Consider the following 23759-nt stretch of genomic DNA (forward strand, 5'->3'; position numbering starts at 1 on the left):
GGCTGTCGTGCAGATCAAACAAAACTAAAATAACTAGTTGTAAAACAGTAAACAGTATTGTTGACTCACTATGGTTCTTACATAATTACATAATGACACAGACATTATGTAATTAAGACATTATGTGTGTAGTTATAACATTATATGTAGTTGTTGTTGTTGTTTTTGCTCCTGGCCCAGATTATGCTCCAGCTCAATACTTAAGAGAATTGAACTTGCTTACTCACTCAGTTAACTAATCCTGGCATTGTAAACACATCCAATAATTTGTCATGGATTTACTCAATTGGAGACATCTCCATATTACTCAAAATTGAGAGATGTTAAAATGGAAAACCAATGAGTGCCTCTGCGTCGTTCACCAAAATGATGTCTGGTCCTCAGCTGCTGAAGGTGCTGCACCTGTTAATACGCTACACTGTGGGTGACGGACACTAGGAAAGAGTTGTGTAATGTCACAATCAACAAACTCCCCAGCGATCTGGTTGAAGATGAAAATTTGGGAACATTTGAAAATAGACTGGATAGGATCCTTGGATCACTCAGTTAATGGACACCAAAGGAGCACGATGTGGCGAATGGCCTCGTCTCGTTTGTAAACGTTCTTATGTTGTAATGGTTGTTGCAATGCTGTTAATAAACTAGTCTGGGTGTTTTACAGCAGCATCCAGATAAACCACAGTGTGTGTTAATACAGGCTTATCCGTTTCCCAGCTGTGACCATTATCATTATTATAACACACACTCTTTCCAGACACATCCTAGTTAGAGAGATATTTGATCAAAGTGATTGTATACATCGTGTCATATTGTAGCTGTATAGCACAACATTTACAAAACTATTGAAATTCGTAAGCAGAAGTGGCTTCCCCCCACCTAAAATCCATTCCCGTTTTAAAACCCTGTTGTGCTATAAAAAGTATGTTCTGCATTGATGAACTAATGTCTGAAAATCCATCTTAGTAAAACAAGTGGGCGCCACCATGTGGGAGAAACACATTGTAGACGTCTCCTTCCATTAAATAACCATTGCATTGCATAGAAAAACACGATTTATACGTGTATTCTTATTATATTTTTAAGTAATGTCCCTCATAGCTACAGACACATGTTGACTCCACCTCGCTAGTTTATCATCCTGACTCTTTAATATTTAGACGTTATTTTCAGGATTAAAAGCAAAATGTCAAGGCAATGGGAGCATCCTGGTAGGAAAGGTGGTCTGGGTTTTTTGCAATAATGTTACGCCACATAGTTATAAAGAAAACGCATTGTAACTAACGACATTGCACAACGGCGTGTTGTTTTCGGCAGGGTCCCACATCTTACAAGCTCCACTTCTTACACAGGGGCCGCCATGTTGTTTGAAACCCCGCCGCCTCCACACCCCCTCGGCCGGGCGGCGGATGTGACGCGCCGTGTTTTCCTGCTCGTTGTTTTTTTGTGGTCAGAGGCAGGCGGAGGAGGAGGCTGAGAGGAAAATGGCCGACGGTGTGGATCACATCGACATTTACGCGGATGTTGGCGAGGAGTTTAACCAGGTGAGCGGGTGCATTTTTTTACCGTAAACGCAGACGCGCTCCAGAAGAAAACCAATAGGCTTTTGCATGTCCGGGATGAGCCGCCAGACGCGGGGTGGACGAGAGCCGCCGCCGCGCTGCAGCTCTGCTGGTTCCGGGCAGGAGGGACACCTCGAGGGGGTTTGTACGCGGTGGGGGAGGCGCGCAGGTTTCATCGGGCTGTTGCGCTTGTAAACACCGGCCTGGGCGACCCGCTGCCCTGACCATCTCCCCTCGGAGACGCCCGGGGCTGTTGGGGGTGCCGGCGTCGATCCGAGCCCGCGTCTGTGCAGCTGCGCTCGGCCGCGGCGTGCCCGCCAGCTCGCCCATTGTTCGTGCGGCGGAGACGGAGGCTCCAAAGGATGGCTAGGCCTCGACCGCCGCTCCGCCGAGGTGTCGTACGTTGTTTACCCTCCCGGGCCACCGTTTCTCTGGGCTCCGCCACAGCCCCGGGTAAACACCCCGCTGCCGCCCGAGCGTGTGGGGGGTTGATGTGCAATTGGATTTAGCTCGGGAATTTAAAATGTCTGCGGTAACACAGTATCGTCTAGGTTTTTGTTTTTATTGCCCTTTCCAGTCGTGGGCTCGATCATTCAGATGCAACGGGAAACTTATTAATAGTACGAATAAAAATAAAAAACTCAAATCGATGTAAAGTAAGTTTTTATCTGCGCAAGTCCACGGCTGTGATTGTAAGATTATCGGTGATCGTGTTGGAGGGGATTTGCTTGGTGTTGTCGGGCCAGGTTGGCTATATATTTAGTTTTCAGGTGCCTCTTGTAGAAACGGTACAAATGAACACGTGTATGGTATTTTATAATTCTCTTCGCTTGTCTAGTCTTGCATTTTATTGAAAATGTACCGGTGTGGTAATAACAATTTAACATAACAAATATTGCGTAACTTTTACATTCATGTTACATAATCCAAGAAGCAGGTTATATATGTGCATGTTGCATTATTTTAAGTTAATGTATAGCCAGAAAGCTTTGGAGCTGAATTAAGGTATTTGCTTTGTTTTGCAATAAATGTGATGTATAGTGTATGTATGTATGTATGTGTGTGTGTGTGTGTATATATATATATATATATATATATGGGGTTTCACACCACCAGCTCACATCCGGGGTGAAGTTAGAACATAAAGTTTACAAACGAGAGGAGGCCATTCGACCCATCGTGCTCGTTTGGTGGCCATTAATAACTAAGTGATCCAAGGATCCTATCCAGTCTATTTTTAAATGTTCCCACATTTTCAGCTTCAACCACATTGCTGGGGAGTTTGTTCCAGATTGTGAAGATGTGTCTGTTTTCTGTCTTGAATGCCTTGAAGCCCAATTTCCATTTGTGTCCCCGGGTGCGCTTGTCCCTGCTGATCTGGAAAAGCTCCTCTGGTTTGATGTGGTCGATGCCTTTCATGATTTTGAAAACTTGAATCAAGTCCCCACGTAGTCTCCTCTGTTCCAGGGTGAAAAGGTTCAGTCCCTCAGTCTCTCAGTAGGACATTCCCTTCAGACCTGGAATAAGTCTGGTTGCTCTCCTCTGAACTGCCTCTAGAGCAGCGATATCTTTCTTGAAGTGTGGAGCCCAGAACTGTCCACAGTATCCAGATGAGCTCTAACTAGTGCATTGTACAGTCTGAACATCACTGCCCTTGTTCTCAATTCTACACCTTTGACAATATACCCTGACATCCTGTTTGCCTTTTTTATTGCTTCCCCACACTGTTTGAATGGAGAAAGTGAGGAGTCCACATAGACTCCTAGGTCTCTCTCATGCGTTACTTCTAGTTCTATTCCTCCCATAGTGTAATTATAGTGGACATTTTTGTTACCTGCATGTAATACCTTGCACTTGTCTACATTTGAATTTCATCTGCCAGGTGTCGGCCCACAACTGAATATAATCCAAGTCCCTTTGAATAGCCTGTACTGCTGAGATTGTATCTGCTGAGCCACCTATTTTAGTATCATCTGCAAATTTGACAAGTTTGCCAACTATCCCAGAGTCCAGATCATTAATATAGATTAGAAACAGCAAAGGCCCTAGTACTGATCCCTGTGGAACTCCACTAACAACCTCACTCCAGTTAGAAGCGACTCCTCTAATCAACACCCTCTGTTTCCTACACATCAACCAGTTCATAATCCATCTACTTACATTACCCTGAATACCTACAGCTTCCATTTTGAAGTTCAGAGAGTATTGGCCAACTGGGGTAATATCTTTGCTTACTGTGTCTGTTAAATTAACTACAGTCCAATGTCCATAATGCTAGATCCAAGCTACAAGTGGGTTCAGTCTCGTCTGCACAACATTGGTGTCCACTGATGGAGAGGGTGTAAACCCTACAAAGGTAGTTGATCTGATCTCAGTCACAGTGAATCTTAGTAACTGCTTATGCCATTAATAAGTTTCTGGTGATTAGGATTACTGCTGTCATAGGATTTTATATTAAAATCCATTGATTTAGTTTTACCTGGAAGCAAAGTCCAAACGTTATCAGAATGCCTAGGATTCGGAGACTTTTAACACCTTGCAAGTTGCAGCAATGTACAGGGGAGTGGAAATAGTGTTTTCTGGAGAATTCCCAGAGGCAGGTTCAGCAGGCTTGGCATTGGGGAAAATTTTTATACTTAGACACTTGGGTGAAGGTTAAGTATTTTAATTAACCTGTTCAGACTTGACATTATACGTTCTTAACGTTTGCATTCGTGAACGTTTACAAGTTTAATCTCATACTTGTCTTCATTAAACCTTAATATATTGTGTATAATCATGCATATGTCTCATTGTTTTTAAACACCATCTATGAGCTTGAGCTGCTTCAATCTTAATTGTAACCCGCAAGAAAGCAGCTTAACTATTGCTATTGTCAGGTTCAGGAGGTCCTGGTAGTTATTCTAGTGTGCTGTTTTTTATTAATCAATTACTTTAAAAGCACCTTTGCATTTTTTTTTGTAGAGCAGGATTTGATTATGTAACTTGCATGACTAATTTTCACTGCATTTCATAGTTTTTTACAACATTTATGGAAGAAAGCATTGACAGAGGGCTATAGTCAAGGCTGCCATAACTACTGGCTACTAGAGAAGCTTTCTTGAAACTGATTTGATGGGATGCCTTTCTCCAGCATTCCTCAGAAGTGTCCTACAGCAGTGTGAAGGAAACTCCCACCCCCCCACCCCTTCTGACAACTGCAAAGTGATTTATAAATTGTACTCATCAGGAAGGAAAGATAAATGACACCTTAGTTAAGCTGTTGAAGCAGTAACCGAAATCAGCGTAGTATATTTTTCAGAATCTTGTGGAAATGGGTGCCTGCAAATAAGTAAATATAGCTTTTGCATTAACTATTGGGCCTGTGGCATTCTGTGAAATGCCTTTATTCAACATGATTATACATAACTTTTTCAATTTCCAATGTTTTGGGTTTTAAAATGGTAGTGATCATTTCAATCAACCTTCTGTGGGATTGGAATTCAGGGCAATGGATGGCAAACAGTCTCGGCAGGGAAGTGAAGATCTGCTTGGAATCTAGGTCATCACCGAGTTGGTCTGTTTGACCCTGGATATTTCCCCATTCAGCCTCATGAAGTAGCTTTTGAAAAGCCTGATGCAGAGCTGGTGAAGTTTTGTGACGATGGAAGGTTGTTTTGGAAATCTCCAAGATAAGTAGTCAGATTAGCAATGCTGTAAGGGCTCTGCAGTACAAACTGTTTCTGTCTCTGCTGATAGGCTTTTCGAGCGCTGAAAAGCTTTTAAATCATGACCTGAAAATGAGCCTCTAAACCCTGGACTGCAGCCATAGGTTATTGAAGTAGTACAATCGCACAGATGGTGAAACATCATATTGAAACTTTGCTTACATGAAAGGCCCCTACAGGAAGCAGGAGTTGACAGTAGTGCAATATGAGTTTGATGTATTTGTGTAAACACTGATGGACCTTGAACTTGCAGAGTATAACCAAGGGTTTATTTCCAGTTGCTTTTCCTGTTTGGTAATAATTCTAAAATAGTTTCCACATAGAAATTGTTCAAGAAACTCTAATTTCATTTCACTTTGTTCAGATCAAAACATTTTGTATCCCATCAAATCTATTGGTTTTGAAAGTTTTTTTCTTTTATAGTAAAAAGTATTTTACAGTGACTAAATCTTGCTTTACTACAGAAAACATTGGAGAGAGTGCTACAGGTAGCTGTAGTAAATATGCAAAACAAAATAGATCATTGATTAGCTAAGAGAATATGCTGTGCCTTGTGCTGCTGGCAAACTCCATGTAGTACTGTGTTCCAGAATACCTATATTAAAAACAGTATGATTATGTTTTGTAGAATTAAAAACCTTAGGCCTGTATATAACATAACATGTTCTCCACCTCTCTCCCCATTTCATTGATTATTGTAATGCAGGAGGCTGAGTATAATGTGCACGAGCAAATAGACTTGTACGATGACGTCATTTCACCCTCTGCCAACAATGGCGATGCCCCCGAGGACCGGGACTACATGGACAACCTGCCGCCAGCGGGTGGTGATGATGTGGGCAAGGGGCCACCTACCAACGTGGTCTACACCTACACTGGCAAGAGGATCGCCCTGTATATTGGAAATCTCACATGGGTAAGCACTGCCAGCCAGGCTATATGTTCTGATCTGATTTGATGTCTTAGCCCTTTTCCTTCTTTGTAATTGTGGTCTCTTAATTCCTTGAATGTACATTTTGTTTTTGTGTTTTTTGATTTGCTTTTCTTCTATCCTTGTTTCAGTGGACGACAGACGAGGATTTGACTGATGCCATTCGGTCAGTGGGAATCAATGACGTCTTGGAGATCAAGTTCTTTGAGAACCGGGCCAATGGCCAGTCGAAGGGGTAAGATGCGTTACATTTGTCTCCATCTCAACCTTTCTGACAGGGGAAGGACAGGGATGTGTCTGTAGGTAGGCAGTGAGGTATGGATTCCATGTAGAGATTGTAGCCGTGTAGGTGGGTCCTACATGCTATCTCGTCCCCGTGCTGTAATAGTCTGCTGTGCTCTTTGCAGGTTTGCCCTGGTGTGCGTCGGATCAGAAGCCTCCTCCAGGAAGCTGATGGACCTGCTGTCGAAAAGGGAACTCCATGGGCAGAACCCCATCGTTACACCCTGTAACAAACAGTCACTGAGTCAGTTTGAAATGCAATCCAGGAAAAGTATGTCGATAGAAGGCAGGACTTGTGCATTCAACAAAAACTGCAGTAATGCTAAAGAGAAACTGTGTCTCTGATACCAGTCTTCTATCTGTATTGCTGTACATCTGATAGTGTCAAGTTATAAAACATACCACGAGACCTATCAGAAGTAGCAGTTTAAATTTTAAATAGCCCAAATTAGTTGTTGGAATGTTCCTGCACTTATATTTTATATGCACATATAAAACCAGGCGGTACAGTACTGTTTTGTTTTTGGTAAGTGTACCGTCCTGTTAAATACTGCAAATGTCCTGCATGTGTCTAAATAGCAGATAATTGTTAGCTATTTAAATGCACTAAATAAGTGAAGTGTTCTTATTTGGGGGAAATGAAGGTTTGAAGAGCATTTATTTCAGCATTCTGAGTTACAGTGAATGTATCAAGGCCTGCAAGCCAAACATAGGTGTTTTTTGTTTAGTCTTTGTGTGTGCACAATTGTGCATCACTTAAGATGCATCACAGCACCTACTACTCTAAACTCTGTTTCATTGCAAAGAACAGCGTGAGTGTTTGGCTCGAAGGTGTCCTGAAACGTTCGCGGAGTGGAATTTGGATTGAGGAAACAAATGCTCCAGCACCATTTCTTGTGTTGTGGTTGGGTGGGTGCCATAACTGGCATTTTAAAGATCTATCAAATCCTAGACTTTAATATCGGTGGTGGGTTTCTTGGTCTTAATTACTAGTTAATGTTTTCAATGCATAAAGGAGAATCGACGGAGCAATTCTGAAGATTTCCGTCATTTAATTGTCTGTTTGGTTTTATTTTTGTTTTTCTCTTTTTTGCTTTCAGCCACACAGTCCGGTCAGATGTCCGGTGAAGGGAAAGCTGGCCCCCCTGGAGCGTCTTCTCGTGCCGCGTTCGCTTTGGGTGGCAGAGGGAGGGGACGCTTCCCTGGACCTCCCGGCCCCGGTGGAGACCGCTTCCCTGGCCCTCCCGGTCCCGGTGGGCCGCCACCGCCCTTCCCAGGTAAATCTCCCGGTGGAGGCACCATGGTGTTGGGAGAAGAGTGCTGGGTTAGAAGCGCTCCTGCTCGGGACGTGCAGAAATGTGTGGTGAGAGGGCCCTCCCCCAGGATAGACCTTTTATTCTGAACCCCAAAATGTCTCCACCCTGCTTTGGAGGGGCCACCCTCTATGGGGGTGTGAGGGTGGTCCAGCCAGCTTAATTTTTTTTTTGCCTTGGCTCCTCTGTGTGTTACTGCCAGCAAAGGTGCCAGTTGTGATTGTGGTTTTTCTTTCACTAGGATCTGGGCTGAGACCACCCCAACTCATTTCCCATAGGCACCAGGACAGCCATCTGATGGAAATGAGTTTCAATTGCTTCCAGCCGGGGCGGGATTCGAACTGGCGACCCAGAGGTGAAACGCCTCATCTCCTATTGATTAGTGTTATGTTAAGAATGGACCCCCGTTTTTGTGGAGTCAAGAGCTGACTCCCAGCTTTAAACTCTTAGTAGGGTGGTGGTTTGTGCCGGGGCTGGTAGGAATAGTTGTCTGTGGGATAGGCAGGGGTCCAATGTGGCTCTTCATGGGGTACGGACTCTCTCCAAGAGCTGAACCACAAGAGCTGCTGCTGACACTTATTTTTGAGAATTCAAGTGCAGCATTTTGCATTTTTTTTCTGCATTACTAATGTGATTAGGAAATGTTAATTTGTCTATTTGTTTGGATTTTTAACAGCCGAGTTATTTAAGATTTCTTGATCACATTAGACTAGATTCAATATTCTTGGACTGGAGTAACACTAGAGACTGACAGCTGTGACCACAACCACCTATGTTCGCACTACACCTTCAGTCATCTTGGACTGAGAGCTGTACTTGTGGAGTACAGTTTTTGATTTTTGTATTTTTTTGTATCCCTACGTTCCTTTAAGCCCAGATTCAGTGCATTTAAGATGACGATTTGCAAACCCATGTTCAAATAAGTTGAAGAAATTGCACTTCCAACCCCCGTAGTTTGTCATCAACTTGCTTCTCCAGTTCTCCTGAACCCTGTTGCTGTGGAGAATCCTGTGAGGGCCAGCGCTTTATAGTGCTGTGATTTATCCTGTCCTAATGCTGCAGTGCTGCATATTTTACACAGGTTTCCTTCCAAATTAAGTTGCATGGACACCTACCTCTCCACTGTACGGACATGCAGGACTCCTACTCCTGCTTAAATTGTCCCTTAAATATGCAGGGGGGGGGTCCTCCTCTGTTCACTTGCTTGGTAAATCCTCCTCAAACGTTTGGATTTGAAGTTCTGTTCTTTAGTATTTGGATTTTATTTTAAGAAAGGAAACTTGGTTTTGAAGTGTTTATTTAGATTGCTTGTGTGCTATACAGTTAAACATATTTATTGTAAATCTTTGACAAATCAATTTAAAAACATGGCTTGCAAGACGCATTGTGTTTTCATTTTTAAATATTTTTTCCCCCATATGGTGATAAACATCTTACAACTTTCACTTGTGCTAATTTGCTCTATGGTACTAAACAGTACAAAATGGTGGCATCAGTTTCCTGTGCCTTAACGATCTGAAATGACTTCTTGTTCTTAAAGAAAAGTCCTTTGCTACTGGGGGAAAAAAAAAAAAGGTGTGTATATATATATATATATAGATATATATATATATATATATATATATATATATATATATATATATATATATATATATATATATATATATATATATATATATATATATATATATACATATACATATATATCTCCATGGAAATTTACAAGTGCTATGCTATGGATTTGAACTGAGTATAAAAAACAAGTTTGTCTCCATGAATGTACAGCAGATTAAAAAGGTCTCTTCCCTGGGACAGTCATTACAGGAATAATATTCCAATAAATTCTGACTACTCCTCAGTGTCTTGGTTTTACAGAATTACTTTTCCAGTTTTCAGTTTAAATGAGTTATTTTTGTACTATATTAAATATATGAAATATATATTTTTTTTATGTTGAAATTCAAAATGTCTGCTTTTTATTTTATGTTGTAGTTTTAATTTTACTCAATGGTTACATCAATTAATTGATTTAATGTGACTTTCCTTTGCTGTCTAAGTTTGATACACTTCTGTAAGTTTGATTTTCTGCCAGCAGGAGGACCTAACTGGTACGCTGGCATTATTTTAATGTTTTATCACTGGGAGTCTTGTCACTTGACAGCAGGAGAATAGTTTCCCAGTCTTGAGCGTGTGCTTTCATTTTCTGAATTGAATTGAGTTCTATATCGTATGATTTCCTTGAACTCTGGGTTTCAGGACAGTTTATTTTTGCTGCAACCATTCTGTTATACTAATATGTGCAACCAAGTAATGCATTTCCCCCCCTTTAAATGCAATGTGAGAATCTGTAGTATTTTTAAAAGGGTGACTGACTCGTTTTGACCAAGATGAGCAGGATAAGCATGCCTTTAAAACCTTACTTTTCTTTCCAGGTTTGTTTAAGATATTAAACTTTAACTGAAGTCAGATTTCTCTGGGATTGTGTGTGGATTTAGACTCTAATTTTTAAGTGTCTGTTTTTGTGTTTTCTTCCAGGAGGCCTACAAGGACCCCCACGTCCCCCACCTGGCCCCCCTGGTCCCCCTGGCCCACCTGGCCCTCCCCCCCCTGGGCAGTCTCTTCCTCCACCTCTATCAGGGCCCCCCAACAGAGGCGATCGCCCCCCACCGCCAGTCATGTTCCCAGGCCAACCTTTCGGGCAGCCCCCAATGGGCCCCCTCCCCCCTGGCCCGCCTCCCCCAGTCCCAGGCTATGGCCCCCCACCTGGACCTCCACCGCCACAGCAGGGCCCCCCCCCTCCTCCCGGACCCTTTCCTCCCCGCCCCCCAGGTCCCATCGGACCCCCCATCACCCTGGCACCCCCACCACACATGCCCGGCCCCCCACCTGGCGCCCCTCCCCCAGCCCCACACGTAAACCCTGCCTTCTTCCCTCCCCCTGGAAACAGCAGCATGCCCTCATCAGACAGCCGAGGTCCCCCACCTTCTGATCCCTACGGCCGCCCGCCTCCGTATGACCGAGACTATGGTCCCGCTGGCAGGTAACTTTGGCATGCTGGTATTAGTTTAAAAAACAGTGTCCTGCGCAGTATTGATGAGCAGCAGAGAGGCAGCAAATTAAACTTTCTCCTCCTCCTCTTCTTCCTTTCCATTTCTGATGTGCCTATTCTTTTGGTATCCTTCATATAGTTACATTGCAGAAGAAAGATGACTTGCATGCTTGGTTTATGTCTGTCTTCCTCAATGTATTTCTGTAACTTTTCATCCGTACAGTTCTACCTCACTTAAGTGTTTTTTTGATTTTGTTTTAACAAGTTCAACATTGGTGCATCGAATTTCCCTTTTCATTAGTTCGGTGTACACTAGTGTTTATTAGTTCTGTGTATCCCAGAATTTCAACTACATTTTACAGTAAAATATTTTTTTTAATCATGCACAGCTGAGTAAAACCATAGGATGTTTGTCCAGTTCTGTGTTTTTGGAGCTATTCTTTGTATCAAACTGCAAAATCTTTCCCATTACTACGAGAAACGCATAATTCTTATTTTTCCATTGTGCAGTTGCAAATTGCAGTTTAGAAAATGTCATGCAATTTGTACATTTTTATGCACTTGGTGATGTTTACCCCTGAATTGGAAAACAGGATTTCTGTAATGGTTACGATCAGTCTTCCAGTAGTAGTAGTAGTAGTAGTAGTGATTTGGTAAAATTAGATATCAAGTTTAACAGACTGAGATGGTTCTGCTGTAGTTTGCCTCCACAGACTAATGTTTGAGTAGAAGATTACATTATAACTAGCCACAATTTAGGCAGACATTCCAAAATACCAGCAAACCAGTGTCTTAACATTCCATAATTCCAACTTCAAAGCTGGAGGCCAAGGCAGGTCTGAATAACTGCTCTTCCTGTTTATAATGTAGCTAGTTCTCAAAGATGTTTGTTCCATGTAATAATGCATAGTGTCGATCGTACCAACGCTGGATTCACACAAGCTGCATCTAAAGTATACTTAATCTCCCAAGGCTTTCTTGCATGCATTCAGGAGTCCAAATGAATTGAAATGTGTGGCTGTCAAGTATAATTTAATATATAGATACACACCTGCAGTTTTATGGTTTCCAAGGGTGTGCTGCTCAGAACCATTTGACTTCAGTGGAGCAAAAGGATAGTGAGGATTTGTTGTTCCTGTCTGCTAATGGTTTTGCCCACATTGGAAGAATTTGTGATGGATTTTGGAATCTTAATTGACACTCAGATCTCTTCAATTCATTTTTTTTTTTTTTTTTTGGTAGTACTTGGGAGACCAGTGATGCTTTGTCATGCTTTGAACCATTTACAATCCTCAGATTCTATCCTGGTATTTTTGTCAGCAAGGCTATTTGTGTGTTTGTAGATTTGCATTTGACCTGGAGTTGAATTATTTTTGGTCATTTTAAGGTCATCCAACATCTGAAGGGATTTTTTTTTTTTTTTTTTTTTTGGAATGAGTGGCAGATTCCTTTGTTAGGATGGATATCTAGTTAGCTTCCCTGTAGTGGGTAACCAAATGGTCAGTTTGTGTAGACGGATTAAGAACTTCATTGCTTACTTATGTCCACTTTAATACATGCAGCATGTGTTTAAGTGCAAAAACTTTATGTAAAGACACTTGGAAATGTCCTAACATTCCATGGCGATGCAAAGACATTAGCCAATCCCTCTCCCTTAAGCAGCAGTTGGAAACTTGTGCTGGTATTTAAAGGGTTGATGTTTGCTTTTGGTTTTTTAGAATGTATTAAGATGTTTGTTTTTTGTTCTCTTTCTTTTCTTTTTAAAATATAAAACTTTTAATAGAGTAGTTATTCTTAGTAACCCTGAATGTACCCTTTTGGCTAATTTCAGTAATCCGCGACCCTCGCTAATCTGCGGGTACGACCTAGGACCCCGAGACCCGTGGATAAACGAGGGGGTGGTCAATCTGAAAAATGGCGACCAGCACTTGCGCGATTCAAGTGATTCAGGGTTAGTAAATACTGGCGGCAAAGGACAGGAATATATACGTAAGCTGTAACATGGCTTTTCTGAGTGTATGCTGCTTTGTTTTTGTTTTGCTTGTTTGAAAAGTGAATAAACCAGTTTTAAATGGTAGACATGATCCATCTGTGGTAAGCTTTTCGATTATTTGAAGTTTTGAAGGATTTGGTGTCTTTTACCAAAACTTTTTAAATATTTATATTAAAATAAGAAATGGAATCACCTGTCATTTGTTAGTTCTGTCACTAAATTCCTTTGATCTTTCTCTTATTACCTTGAATCTTTATTTTTTCTTAAGAGCTTGATCCCCTGATCAGCAACAAGAGCTGTTTTTAACCGACCCTCTCTTCACTCTTGCAGGGAAATGGATGCTGCCAGAACCCCGCTGAGTGAGGCTGAGTTTGAAGAGATCATGAACAGAAATCGCGCCATCTCCAGCAGCGCCATCTCCAGGGCCGTGTCTGACGCCAGTGCAGGTGAGCCCAGATACTTATTCAGGTGGCACTCGGGCCTCAAGACGCTTGAGATGCATGGAAGTGTTCGCCAGATGTTCCCACATCTTCTGGACACGGGCAAGGTGTCTGGGGAAAAGTGAGAGTGAGGTCGGCTGCTAGGAATTGTTGAAGCCAATGCGAAATGGAAAAGTGGTGTGACTGTTTTCTTTCCTTTTCAGCTGACTATGGCAGTGCAATCGAGACCCTGGTCACTGCCATCTCTCTCATAAAGCAGTCCAAGGTCTCTGCAGATGACAGATGTAAAGTTCTCATCAGTTCTTTACAGGACTGTCTACATGGGATAGAGTCCAAGTCCTATGGCTCTGGATCCAGGTAAAACTTATTCGCTCTCCTCCCCCTGGTTTCTTATATTCACTCCATGGAGGGCAAGAATGCTGGCCTGAGGTCCTACTATGTCTTTTATGTAACCCTAGTGTTAAAATGTAATGATTGCCTTCCCAACTGATGGATCCCTGCCAGTTTCAAAGGCAAACGCTTACAGGGGTTGACGGTGCATCTGAATATTCTTTTTTGACAATAGCACAGGAAAGCAATACACAGATATTTTAAATGTATAAACATGCGAGGCAGAAGGATGCTGTTCGTGCGAGTGAGACATGGTGTTCCTTTCAGAAGACGAGAGAGGTCCAGGGAGAGGGACCACAGCCGCTCCAGGGAAAAGAGCCGCCGGCATAAGTCCCGCAGCCGCGACCGCCACGACGACTATTACCGGGAACGCAGCCGGGAGCGCGAGAGACACCGCGACCGAGACAGAGACCGCGACCGCGAGAGGGACCGAGAGAGGGAGTACCGCCACCGCTAGGGAAGGTGTGTATATTGGCCCTTCTTGTTTTCTCCATTGAACATACTGACCTCTTTCATCCTCTAGGAGAAAAGGCAGAGGTTCAAAAGAAGCCACTGCAGGACACACAGTGTGCCTCAGGTGGTTTGTGGTAGTTTTGGTAGGTACAGGTAGGTATGTTTTAATATTGTAAGATTTTTATTTTTTCTCACCCCCTATATACCTTTTTGGGAAATGATGATTGAATCTCAAGATCTCTTTAGTGTACAGTTAAATTTGTTTGTGCACCTGCATGCTCCAAAGCATTGTCTTCGCTTTGTTGCTACCTGTGGAATTGTCTGTATATGTGCTTTAGCTTCAAATATGTTTGCTTTTGCCTTTTTTTGTTTGTTTTTTTTGGTTTTCAGTTTTTTTTTTTTTTCTCCCTCATGTTGTACTGAAAAAAAAAAAAAAAACATACGAAAAATGAAACTGAACTTACGAAGAGTAGTAAGTTCAGTAAATTGTAACTGGAAAAGTGTTCAGTCAATCATTGAATGCCTACTATTGTTTAAAGGAAAAAAAAAAACTTTATGAGCATAGGTTATGTATGAAGCCATACTTGTTTTGTTTAGGATTAGTGCCCAAACTACCTCAGATTCAATTGCTCATATATTACAGTCTCAGTTGTACGTAGTTCAATTTTCTAATGTGTCTTACAAACCACTACGTGATTTTAAAGACTTGAGTTTTTTACGTCTATCTGGCCTTTGCAAAAAAATCTGCAAATGCTTAAAATATGTAGCTAGTGTTTTCTTTTTTTTGGGGGGGGGGGGTGGGGGGCGTTTGTGCCTTAAACACTTTGGAAAGTAGTTATTGTGAATCTACAATTGTTACTTTAATAAATTAAATAGTTTCTGTATGACGACTACCCTGGATTTTTTTTTTTCGTTCATTCTTAGACCGACTAGAAATGCCAAAGCCTATTAATATTATTCAGTTGAGACAGTTTTAGGTTCTCCAGGACTGTTATACATTGAATTTGTCTTATTCACAATTAAATGCCCTTCTAGTAGTTTGGCTATGGAAATGTTTAGTAAATAGTTTACATTGATTCAAGCAAGATTGCTTTGTAAACTAAACCAAATTCTCTCAGGCTCTAAACTGTTCATTGTTTTCTGGATATTCCTAATTAATGCACTTGTTTTTATTGAATGGACATATACAAGCTTGTGAAATCTACTAGCTATAGACTGAACTACAGGTGCATTGCAATTTAGGTAATTAACAATCATGTTTCAATACTCTTCAGCTCACACTTCATACTAACATTTGCTAGTAGTTTTGGGGTTCTGATTTTAGACTGTTCATACACAATACTTTATTTTATTTTTTAAACACCACATATTTAACAGTAGTTTGACAAGACTTTCTTTTGTGAAATGTATGTTTCCTTTGTCTTGCTTTCAGACTGTTGCTTATAAATGCCACTCTTTTAAAAGTTCCCTAAATTTCCCCCCTCTGCCAAAAACTCCCACAGTATTAAAATCTTCTGTCAGTAAGCTAATTTAATTTTGGGAATTTGTAATGATGGGCTGGGAAAGAAATTGTATTTACATTGTTAATTTTAAGTACTTACAGACTGCAAAAAAATTGGGTACATTAAAGGGACTACTGTAGGTCCAGTTCATAGCTGTGTTGTACATCTTTAAAATATTGTACTGAACAATTCCATGCACATTGTTTCATTTCTGCATTGCTGAGGTCTTATAGCGTGGAGTGTTTTATGATTAAGGTCATTCTGTGGTAACTGTTCAAACTCGGTATCTGCAAAAGACTCCACAGTACATACCTTGAAAGTGTCCTTAATGAAGTGCTGAAAAGGCTTCGTTAGCTCTTGCATTTTCAAAGAGCTCCATTCTCAGCTGTCAAAAGATAATGAGGATGTGATAGTTACCACTGAATGATTCTTGAAAATGTAATGGTAATATTTTGCACTTAAAACTCGATGTAGTCTTCCGTATGTGTCTGGGTATTTTTGTATTAAGTGAATACTGAGCTGTACACCACTTCAGTGTTCATATTTAAAGTACTGCATTTAATATTGTTCCATTGCAAGGCAGCAAGTCTTGGGAAAGGGACATTTTAAATATCCTAAACCTTGGGATCATAGAAAGATGCATACTAGGCAGGTTTTTCTTGCTGTAATACATTTTACTGTTAATTCCTAGAATGTTAAAGGGGTTAAAACTAAACTGGTTTTATTCAAGAAACCTATTGCATTATGTGTAAAATAGTAATGATTTAAAAAATACAAAATGTAGTTTACCAAGTCTTAATTAAAACCTTTAAAAATACTGTAACTGTAGTCAGTTACATCAACAAAACACATCTTGAAATGTTAAACAGCACTTTATAATTCTGAAGATCTGTTTCCTCATTTCATGACATCTCATTTTCACCCTGTCATGGGGATAAACGTTTGGGGTTGATTGTGTAATTTAGATTGTAACAGGAATCTAATGTCGAGAATCTGCATAATTTGTGTGTACCTAAAAGTGATGGGAGAACTGCCTTCTGCCTTAATGCTTTCATTTTCATTGACAGAACCATGTCATAATCCAGAAATTATTGACCCCCAGTTTTGGGTGTATTTTTTGACAAAGCCTGTATGAAGTGACATTGGCATTAACGTCTTTCATTTTAACAAATCATTACCCGTGGAAAAGGTGATCTAATCGCTTCCTGTAAACCCCAAATCAGTGTTTGAATTGTACAACATTTTTGCCAGACTATTTAAAATGTAACATTCTTGACCATATAGCTATACAAGCATATAGGTGAAATGTTTGCTTTTCAAAAGCGCACATTTCAATTATTGAAATGTTCAGTTGGTTTGTAGTTTTCAGCCGTTATCCTGTGCATTTTGTAACCAGAGGCTGAGGTTGTGCAGTATTGTTAGGAACAATAGCCTTTGAAGGTTTCGTGATTTCTGCAGATCTGGTTTTATTTGCCTGTTTTTGAGGGGTGCAGTATTAGTTTGTCGGCATGTTCATAGTTATTTGAAACCATGATTCTGTACAGGGTTGTAGCAAGGAAACCACTCAATTGTTATTGGTTCAACTTTGAAAACCAATGTCTTTGTTCCATCCCACCTTAGTCATTTGCTTGCTATGGCCAACTGTACCACTGGGACGGCCCCCATCACCGCTTGGTTGTGCTGTGTAGGAGAGGAGACACGGGTACTGCCATATTGGCAAAACTATGTGTGCTGCTTCACCTCTGGTGGTATAGCACCCTTTAGTTGTCAGGCAATTCACATGTATATGCGTTTACATGTATATAGAATCGGTGTGCTTCGCCCCATTATTCTTAATGCAACTGATCAAAATGTCTCCAAGTACACGTGGGACAGAATGCAGATGGGTGAAATCTTCTCAATGAAACCTCGCTGTGTAAGGATTGAGTTTGGGCAATTCATATTTAATTTCAATACCACAAAAACACAACAAATGCTGCTAAAAAAAAAAAAAAAAAGACAAACCATTATGGGGGTTAAAGTGCTATTTTCAGTAGCCGAAGATTCTGTGGGGGGTGTAAGGGAAGTTGCGCTTCTTGTGCTGTCTTTAGATGGGCTGGCTCTGGTAATACAGTGGCTTGGAGGACACCCGTCTACATCAGTCCTGCCTGTAAGGGGACGAGGTGATCTCAAGTTTTGATCTGGAAGCAGCATTCATTTGGCTGTACAAAATATTAAAAATACCAAAACTGCCACAAATGTAAGTTGATTTATAAAGTTTTACACCTTTTAACCTTCTAAAAGGATTATATTTGAGATTTGAATCTGCACAACTGGAAGGTGAGGGTACAACTTGAGTAGTTTGCTGCAATCCTGTACATCCCACCTTACCTTGTATAATGCACCATAAATCCTTTTTTGCAATTATAGTGGCTCTTAATGAGGGGGGTTATTATAATTTTTGCTGAGTTTACTTATTGAGTGTATTTGCAGTTGGTCTACTTCTTTAACATTTAACTTGTTCATTGAGTATTCCAGGTATATATTAACACTGAAGGGTTGCACAGGAGAAACCTGTTGCTAGCTGTTTGTCTAATTTGTCTTCAAGTATCAGTGATGTTTGCAGGTATCAAGAATGCAGTGCTGACTTTTATTTTTTTGTTGTTGATGTTTGTTTGTTTGTTTGGGTTTTTTCTCCTACAAATTTAACTCTTCCATTTGTGTGATTCTCTTAATATATGCACATCTTAGTGTTTATGCTGCCACAGCCTGTTCCACTGCATCCAGCCATATAGATTAAAATGACCTGTTTCAAAACTGTGTGACTGTGGAATGAGTCTTGATCAGCTCTGAAATCCACCGCTTCCCCCAGTGCGGATAAAGATTGGCATGGATTAAGGAATGAATAATCTTGCGACGATGCAGTGGAATGGGGGGGTCATGGTGGAAGCGTACATTTCCAGCAGGATGCCCATTATTGGGGAAGGAAGGTGACCACAATTTGACTGCAGTATTAGTGGGCTTAAGGAAAAGTTGCTGCTTTTGCATAATGATTGCAAGCACTTCAGAAAGTCATGAATTTGAACATTCCCTGAATTTGCACCAGGTAAATTACCCTGAGCATCATAGTCTTGACTAATTGGATTAATCTCAGAGTGCACGTTCGTATTTTGATTTGGGTAACATTGACTCCTCAGTGGGGAGTTCATCTAGTTTACATAGGATTCGTTCTTGGTTAATAGGCGTTTTATAGTACCGTGCTAAACTGAATACTCTGGGTTTAGAGGAATGTGTCCTTGATTAATTAAAGGAACATTTTTATTGGAGTTTTACCTGGTTGCACAAGTCAGGAAATGTTCATTCTGATGGCTTCATTTATAATGTTAGGAGGAATGCACTTGGACTATTAAACCTTTCAAAGCAACAAACTTTTAACTAAAGTTTTTAGTGCTTGCACTTAAGAGCATTATATGATGTAAAATCTACAGAGCACTTTTCTCATGGATGTGGGTGTGGTGTTAACCTTTTGAACCATGTGGGAACTCATTGTATTTGCTATGCTTTTTGATGAGAGGGTGCATGGCAGACTTTAAAACTGCAATTATCTGTGGAATTTTCACTTTTTGCATATGTCTATAAGGTGCATTAATTGAGGAGCAGAAAGGACATATTTGTACATGGATTTTTCCCAATCCCTGTGTCACTGTTTTGAAATACTTCATTCCTCTCACAAGCACCACTGCTGTCTGTAACCCCTCTGCTTTTTACTTCTGGTCTTCCAAAACCATGTGCACCCCTGCCCGCCCCACCCCTCTTATCTTACACAGTGGCTTTGTTTAGAGCTGATGTAGGCGGTATTCATAAAGTGGGTATTAGAATGATGAAAGCCCTTATTTTTAAAGGGTCTGTATTTATGTAAACATTTACTTAACCTTGTACTAAAACACTGAATAACGAAAGGAAAACATTTATTGATCAAACCACAAAGTTCACCTGCTCTTTGCTGTAGGCTGTGAGTTGGTCATTCCCTACACTGACAAGTAATTGGATTTTTTGTTGCCATTTGCAGCCCTTGGAAAGTATGATTGTAGACATTACTTTTCAGTGTTGAAAACAATTTAATTTGCCCAGTGGTGCACGGATGAGAGGAGTGTTAAATGTCCTTTAAAATCTACATGGTCCTTAACCCTGGGATGCTTTCAATTTCCCATGACTTCAGCTGCTCACTTTGTGCTTGTCCTGACCTTATCATGTGATAGTGTCAGTAAAGGTGCAATGATTTTACTATAGCGCTGCATGTTAAATGTTGTGTAGTTAGACAAATTGTGTGTAATGATGGGATGAGCAAAAAAAAAACCTACAACATTCGTTTTGACACATTACAGCTGAAGGAAGAGGAATGAGACTGCAATTGAAGAGGGGCCCTTCAGGGAAAGACTGTCCTAGCCTGTTTGTCTGCACATGACAGGAGTGGATTTCAGTCTTCAAGGATGTGTAAGACACAGCAACAGTAGAGTAAAGCAAACCTACACTCATGGTAACCGACGGCTCTATTTTTTATTTTTTTATGTTGCTTAAACATTTTATTTGATAAACAACCTGTGTGATTTAAAGTTACTGCTTTGCAAAAAAAATAAAATGCCTGTTCTATCCAAAAAAAAAAAACTAAATAAAAAATAAAACCATTTTGACATAATGTGTAAACAATTTAAAATGTCACTAGAGGCATTGTTTTTATAGTTTTTTTTTTTTTTCTTTTCCTTGTTGCAGAATGTTCCATGTTCAGATAATGTCTGTAAACGTCACAGCTTTGATTATTAAATCTAGATTTAGTGTTGTAATAAACTGTTTACTGGGGCTGATACTTGTTCAAATGCTGCACATTTTCTTTGCATTCCTCGACCATTTTGTTCATTTATATTAAATGTGTTATGAAGACTTTTTCACATTGAATTTTCCTAACCGTTAAATGGCTTCAGCTGTGAAGTAGGAGGTTGATATGGTCTGTGTTCGGTGCCCCTGTTCATAGTAGCATGTCCTCTTTGAAAGGTGTTCTTATGGCTTTTCAATACCGAGCCTCTGTCTTTCAGCAAAATTCAGGTATAAGGTTAATGTCAAACTTTATAATTATGCAAACAATTCACTATCAGTGTAACCCTAAATAGAGATTGAAGTTTGATTTTTAGGTTTTACTAACAAATTCAAGTTCTGGCAAAACTTTTGTCCTATGGTTGAGTGAGTTTGGTGTGGTTATCGGTGCAAAGCTGATGCCTCCTTAGAGCAGCATTAGATGCCTAGCCTTCATGGTCTTTAAATACCTGAGAGGAGACCTACATGTAGAAGATACTTAGATTGTTTTTGTTTTCTTTTTTATAAATTTACTTTGTCTTCCATACCAGCAGAATAGTTCTAATGTAGGGAGTGATTTCTGCAGTGAACTCCTGAAAAGAAATCCAATGTCTTTTGATTTTTTCATTTGTTTTTCATTTTGCTTTTTTGTATTGTAGTCTGTATAGTACTTTTAACACAGACCATATCACGAAGTTGAAGCTAGTTGTTAAAATGTCATTTTTGTAGGCAATGTTTTTTGTTTTAACTATTGAAATGCCACTGCTATGCTCTTAGCTGGGGATTGACCATTTTCACTAACATTTGAAAAGCCATCATGCATTTTACCAGGGATGTTAATATTTTAATGTTCCAACTTTTGATGACCTACCAAATAGTATCCCTGTTAAAAATGAGCCTCCTGTAACAAATTTTGTGCTTCTATTTAACTAAAAGCTGTTAAAGATGTTTGCTACAGATCCAGTACATTTTGTGGATGTATACATCTTAATATTTAGGTAGTGGCAGCTTTGATATTGGGTTAGACTCATACTATGTTGTCTGTTACAAAAGATGAGCTACTCCAGTAGTCTTGAGAAAATGCTTCTCAACAAAACTCTTAACTTTCAACTGTTTGTGCAATTTTAATCTAGTGTATTTTCAAAATGGCTTTTGCTGTGAGCATTTAAAAAAAATACATAATTGGTTGCTAAGTACACATTAAGATTACATTTTAAACTTTTTTTTTTTACAAATCTCAAGTTGTATAGATTTTAAGCACTTTTTTTTTTTTTTTTTTTTGTTATTGTTCATATTGCATGATATTCACCAGTTCCAGACTCCATACAGAAATGCAATTCATAATTTGTTTTGGGAATTTTAACTACATTGTTTTTTTTCTCTTTTGTTGGGCAATATGGAAGAAATTGACAAACTTACTCATCGAGGTCAACTCGGGAAAAGTGTGCTGCGTGTGTTTTAAAGTGTAAATAATGGAGTAGGTAGGTGAAGAGCAGGAGTGTACAGCTCCAGCACATGTAGGGCCAGTGGGTGTTCTCCTGGCCTTGAGATCTCACTTCATATTTTAAATTTGCAATCAATTTCAATATGCCTTTAGAAGCTGCAGACCTGGCCCTATAAGACTGGAGTTGTGCCCCCCTGTAGGCTGTCCCTTGGCATCTGAGGGAGCCAGTGTAATGCCCCAAAGTTTTGACTGCAGCAACCCAACTGATTAAAAACCCTTCATATCATATTACTCCAGTAGTACAGGTTTTTTCAGAAATTGGAAATTTGATAGTACATCAGTTTGAGAAGGTATGTAATTATATCTGCATTGTCACTGCTATTTAAAAAAAAAAAATGTAGATTGTCCTTTCCCAGCCCCCCCCCCCCCACCCAGCCCAGTATTTTTATTTATGTATGTATGTCCATATGTGCCGAGTAATAAAATTAGTAGTAATTGCCCCCCACAACTATCGTAGTTGTCCGATGTATTTTGTGCTGTTAAAAGTACAGAAATACTTGCTATACCAAAGTCTCGCAAACCTCAGTCTAAGGAAAACAATGTGTATAATTAATGCTGTCACTGACAAGTCTACATTCCTGTCCGTTATTCTATAGTTGCATTGTGAGGTGCATTTGGGGATCCTCGTATACTATTTTTGAACAAATGAGTAGTTCTATTTAATACTGGAAAACTGGGGCAATCTCTGGTTTTTTTTTGTTTTTGTTTTTTTGTTTTTCCTCTGAGGGGGAGTTTGGGTTAATGTACCATATTAGAGATCTAGTCCTTCTACACAACCACTGTTAAATGTACTATACCAAGGGGAACGTTTTTTAAAGATGCACTGTCCTGTTTTGAGTGTTCTCAATAAAATAGATTTTGCTAATTTTGAGAATATATTAAGTGTTTATGATCATGGCCTCTTGTTTTGCCCATTCTTTAAAATGTGACACTGCTATCTCCACTTGGGATTATCCGAGCATAGCGCAACCCTTCATGTGTTCAAATTGGGTGGCTGGTGTAGGGCATCGGTTATTTCATAATTGAAAGGCTGAAACTGCAGGTGGAAGAGGGCTCGGGCTACAGTCAGCCTTTTGAGTTTTGTTTTTATGAAGTGGTCTTGCCTTTATCACTACATACGAGCTTTAGAAAACAAATGTATATATTAGTATGAACATTTCTATTGATTTTAAATATGGAAACAAATGTGTAGAGAGCCCTGGATGGTATTTTGGATATCTGGTTAAGATTGTTTTGTCTGTCTCTGTCTGTCTGTCTGTCTGGCTTTATAACCTGTATATAATGTGGAAATGAGCTTCCAGGTAAGTTTAGGACTCCAGTGGTTAATATTTTCATAAGGCTGTCTATGAATAAAACACATCACACTGTGACCTTAATAAAAAATAAAAAAACTACAATATAACGTCTCAAACCTTATTCCCAGTTGTGTTGGAGTTTGCTCTGATGTAGATGCACTGCAGCCCTTTCTTGAAATTTCTGTTGGCATGATCTCAAGAGGACTACAATTGCACTGAACAATTATATTTTTTCCAATTGCATCAAGGCTAAGTCAAATTTAATGTATTCCCTTTATGTAGGAATGTATATGCATTACGTCTCAAGTGCATTGTTACACTATTCCTGCCAAATGCACTTTTGTATGTGCTGATACAAAACCACAGAAATCCTTGATTTGTAGCCTCTGGCATGTACTTCACCCCCTTTTTTTTTTTTTTATACTTTGCTTTTCAAAATTCAAAAATTCTTGAATTTAACTACATTCCAGTTGACACCAAAAGGTAAGTTATGTATAGCCTGGAGTACTGCTCT

At 39.9% G+C, this 23759-nt stretch overlaps 1 protein-coding gene across 5 annotated transcripts; it reads left to right on the plus strand.

Annotated features, from left to right (window-relative positions):
* The first annotated feature begins 1418 nt into the window (after positions 1–1418).
* Positions 1419–22815, plus strand: cpsf6 (cleavage and polyadenylation specific factor 6). Of its 5 annotated transcripts, none has more exons than XM_066724442.1 (12): positions 1419–1541; positions 5973–6182; positions 6329–6432; positions 6605–6750; positions 7580–7756; positions 8034–8147; positions 10328–10832; positions 12673–12792; positions 13165–13280; positions 13478–13631; positions 13932–14126; positions 19984–22815. In XM_066724442.1, exons 1-11 carry the CDS (start codon positions 1482–1484, stop codon positions 14119–14121), a joined length of 1896 nt encoding a protein of 631 aa, XP_066580539.1. In that variant the 5' UTR covers positions 1419–1481; the 3' UTR covers positions 14122–14126; positions 19984–22815. The 5 variants fall into 5 exon arrangements, with proteins under 5 accessions (XP_066580539.1, XP_066580540.1, XP_066580541.1 ...); XM_066724443.1 differs by having other exon boundaries at positions 13935–14126; XM_066724444.1 differs by having other exon boundaries at positions 6605–6723.
* Positions 22816–23759: the final 944 nt, after the last annotated feature.

The sequence above is a fragment of the Amia ocellicauda genome, chromosome 15 (assembly GCF_036373705.1).
Source record: "Amia ocellicauda isolate fAmiCal2 chromosome 15, fAmiCal2.hap1, whole genome shotgun sequence".
Lineage (NCBI taxonomy): Eukaryota > Metazoa > Chordata > Actinopteri > Amiiformes > Amiidae > Amia > Amia ocellicauda.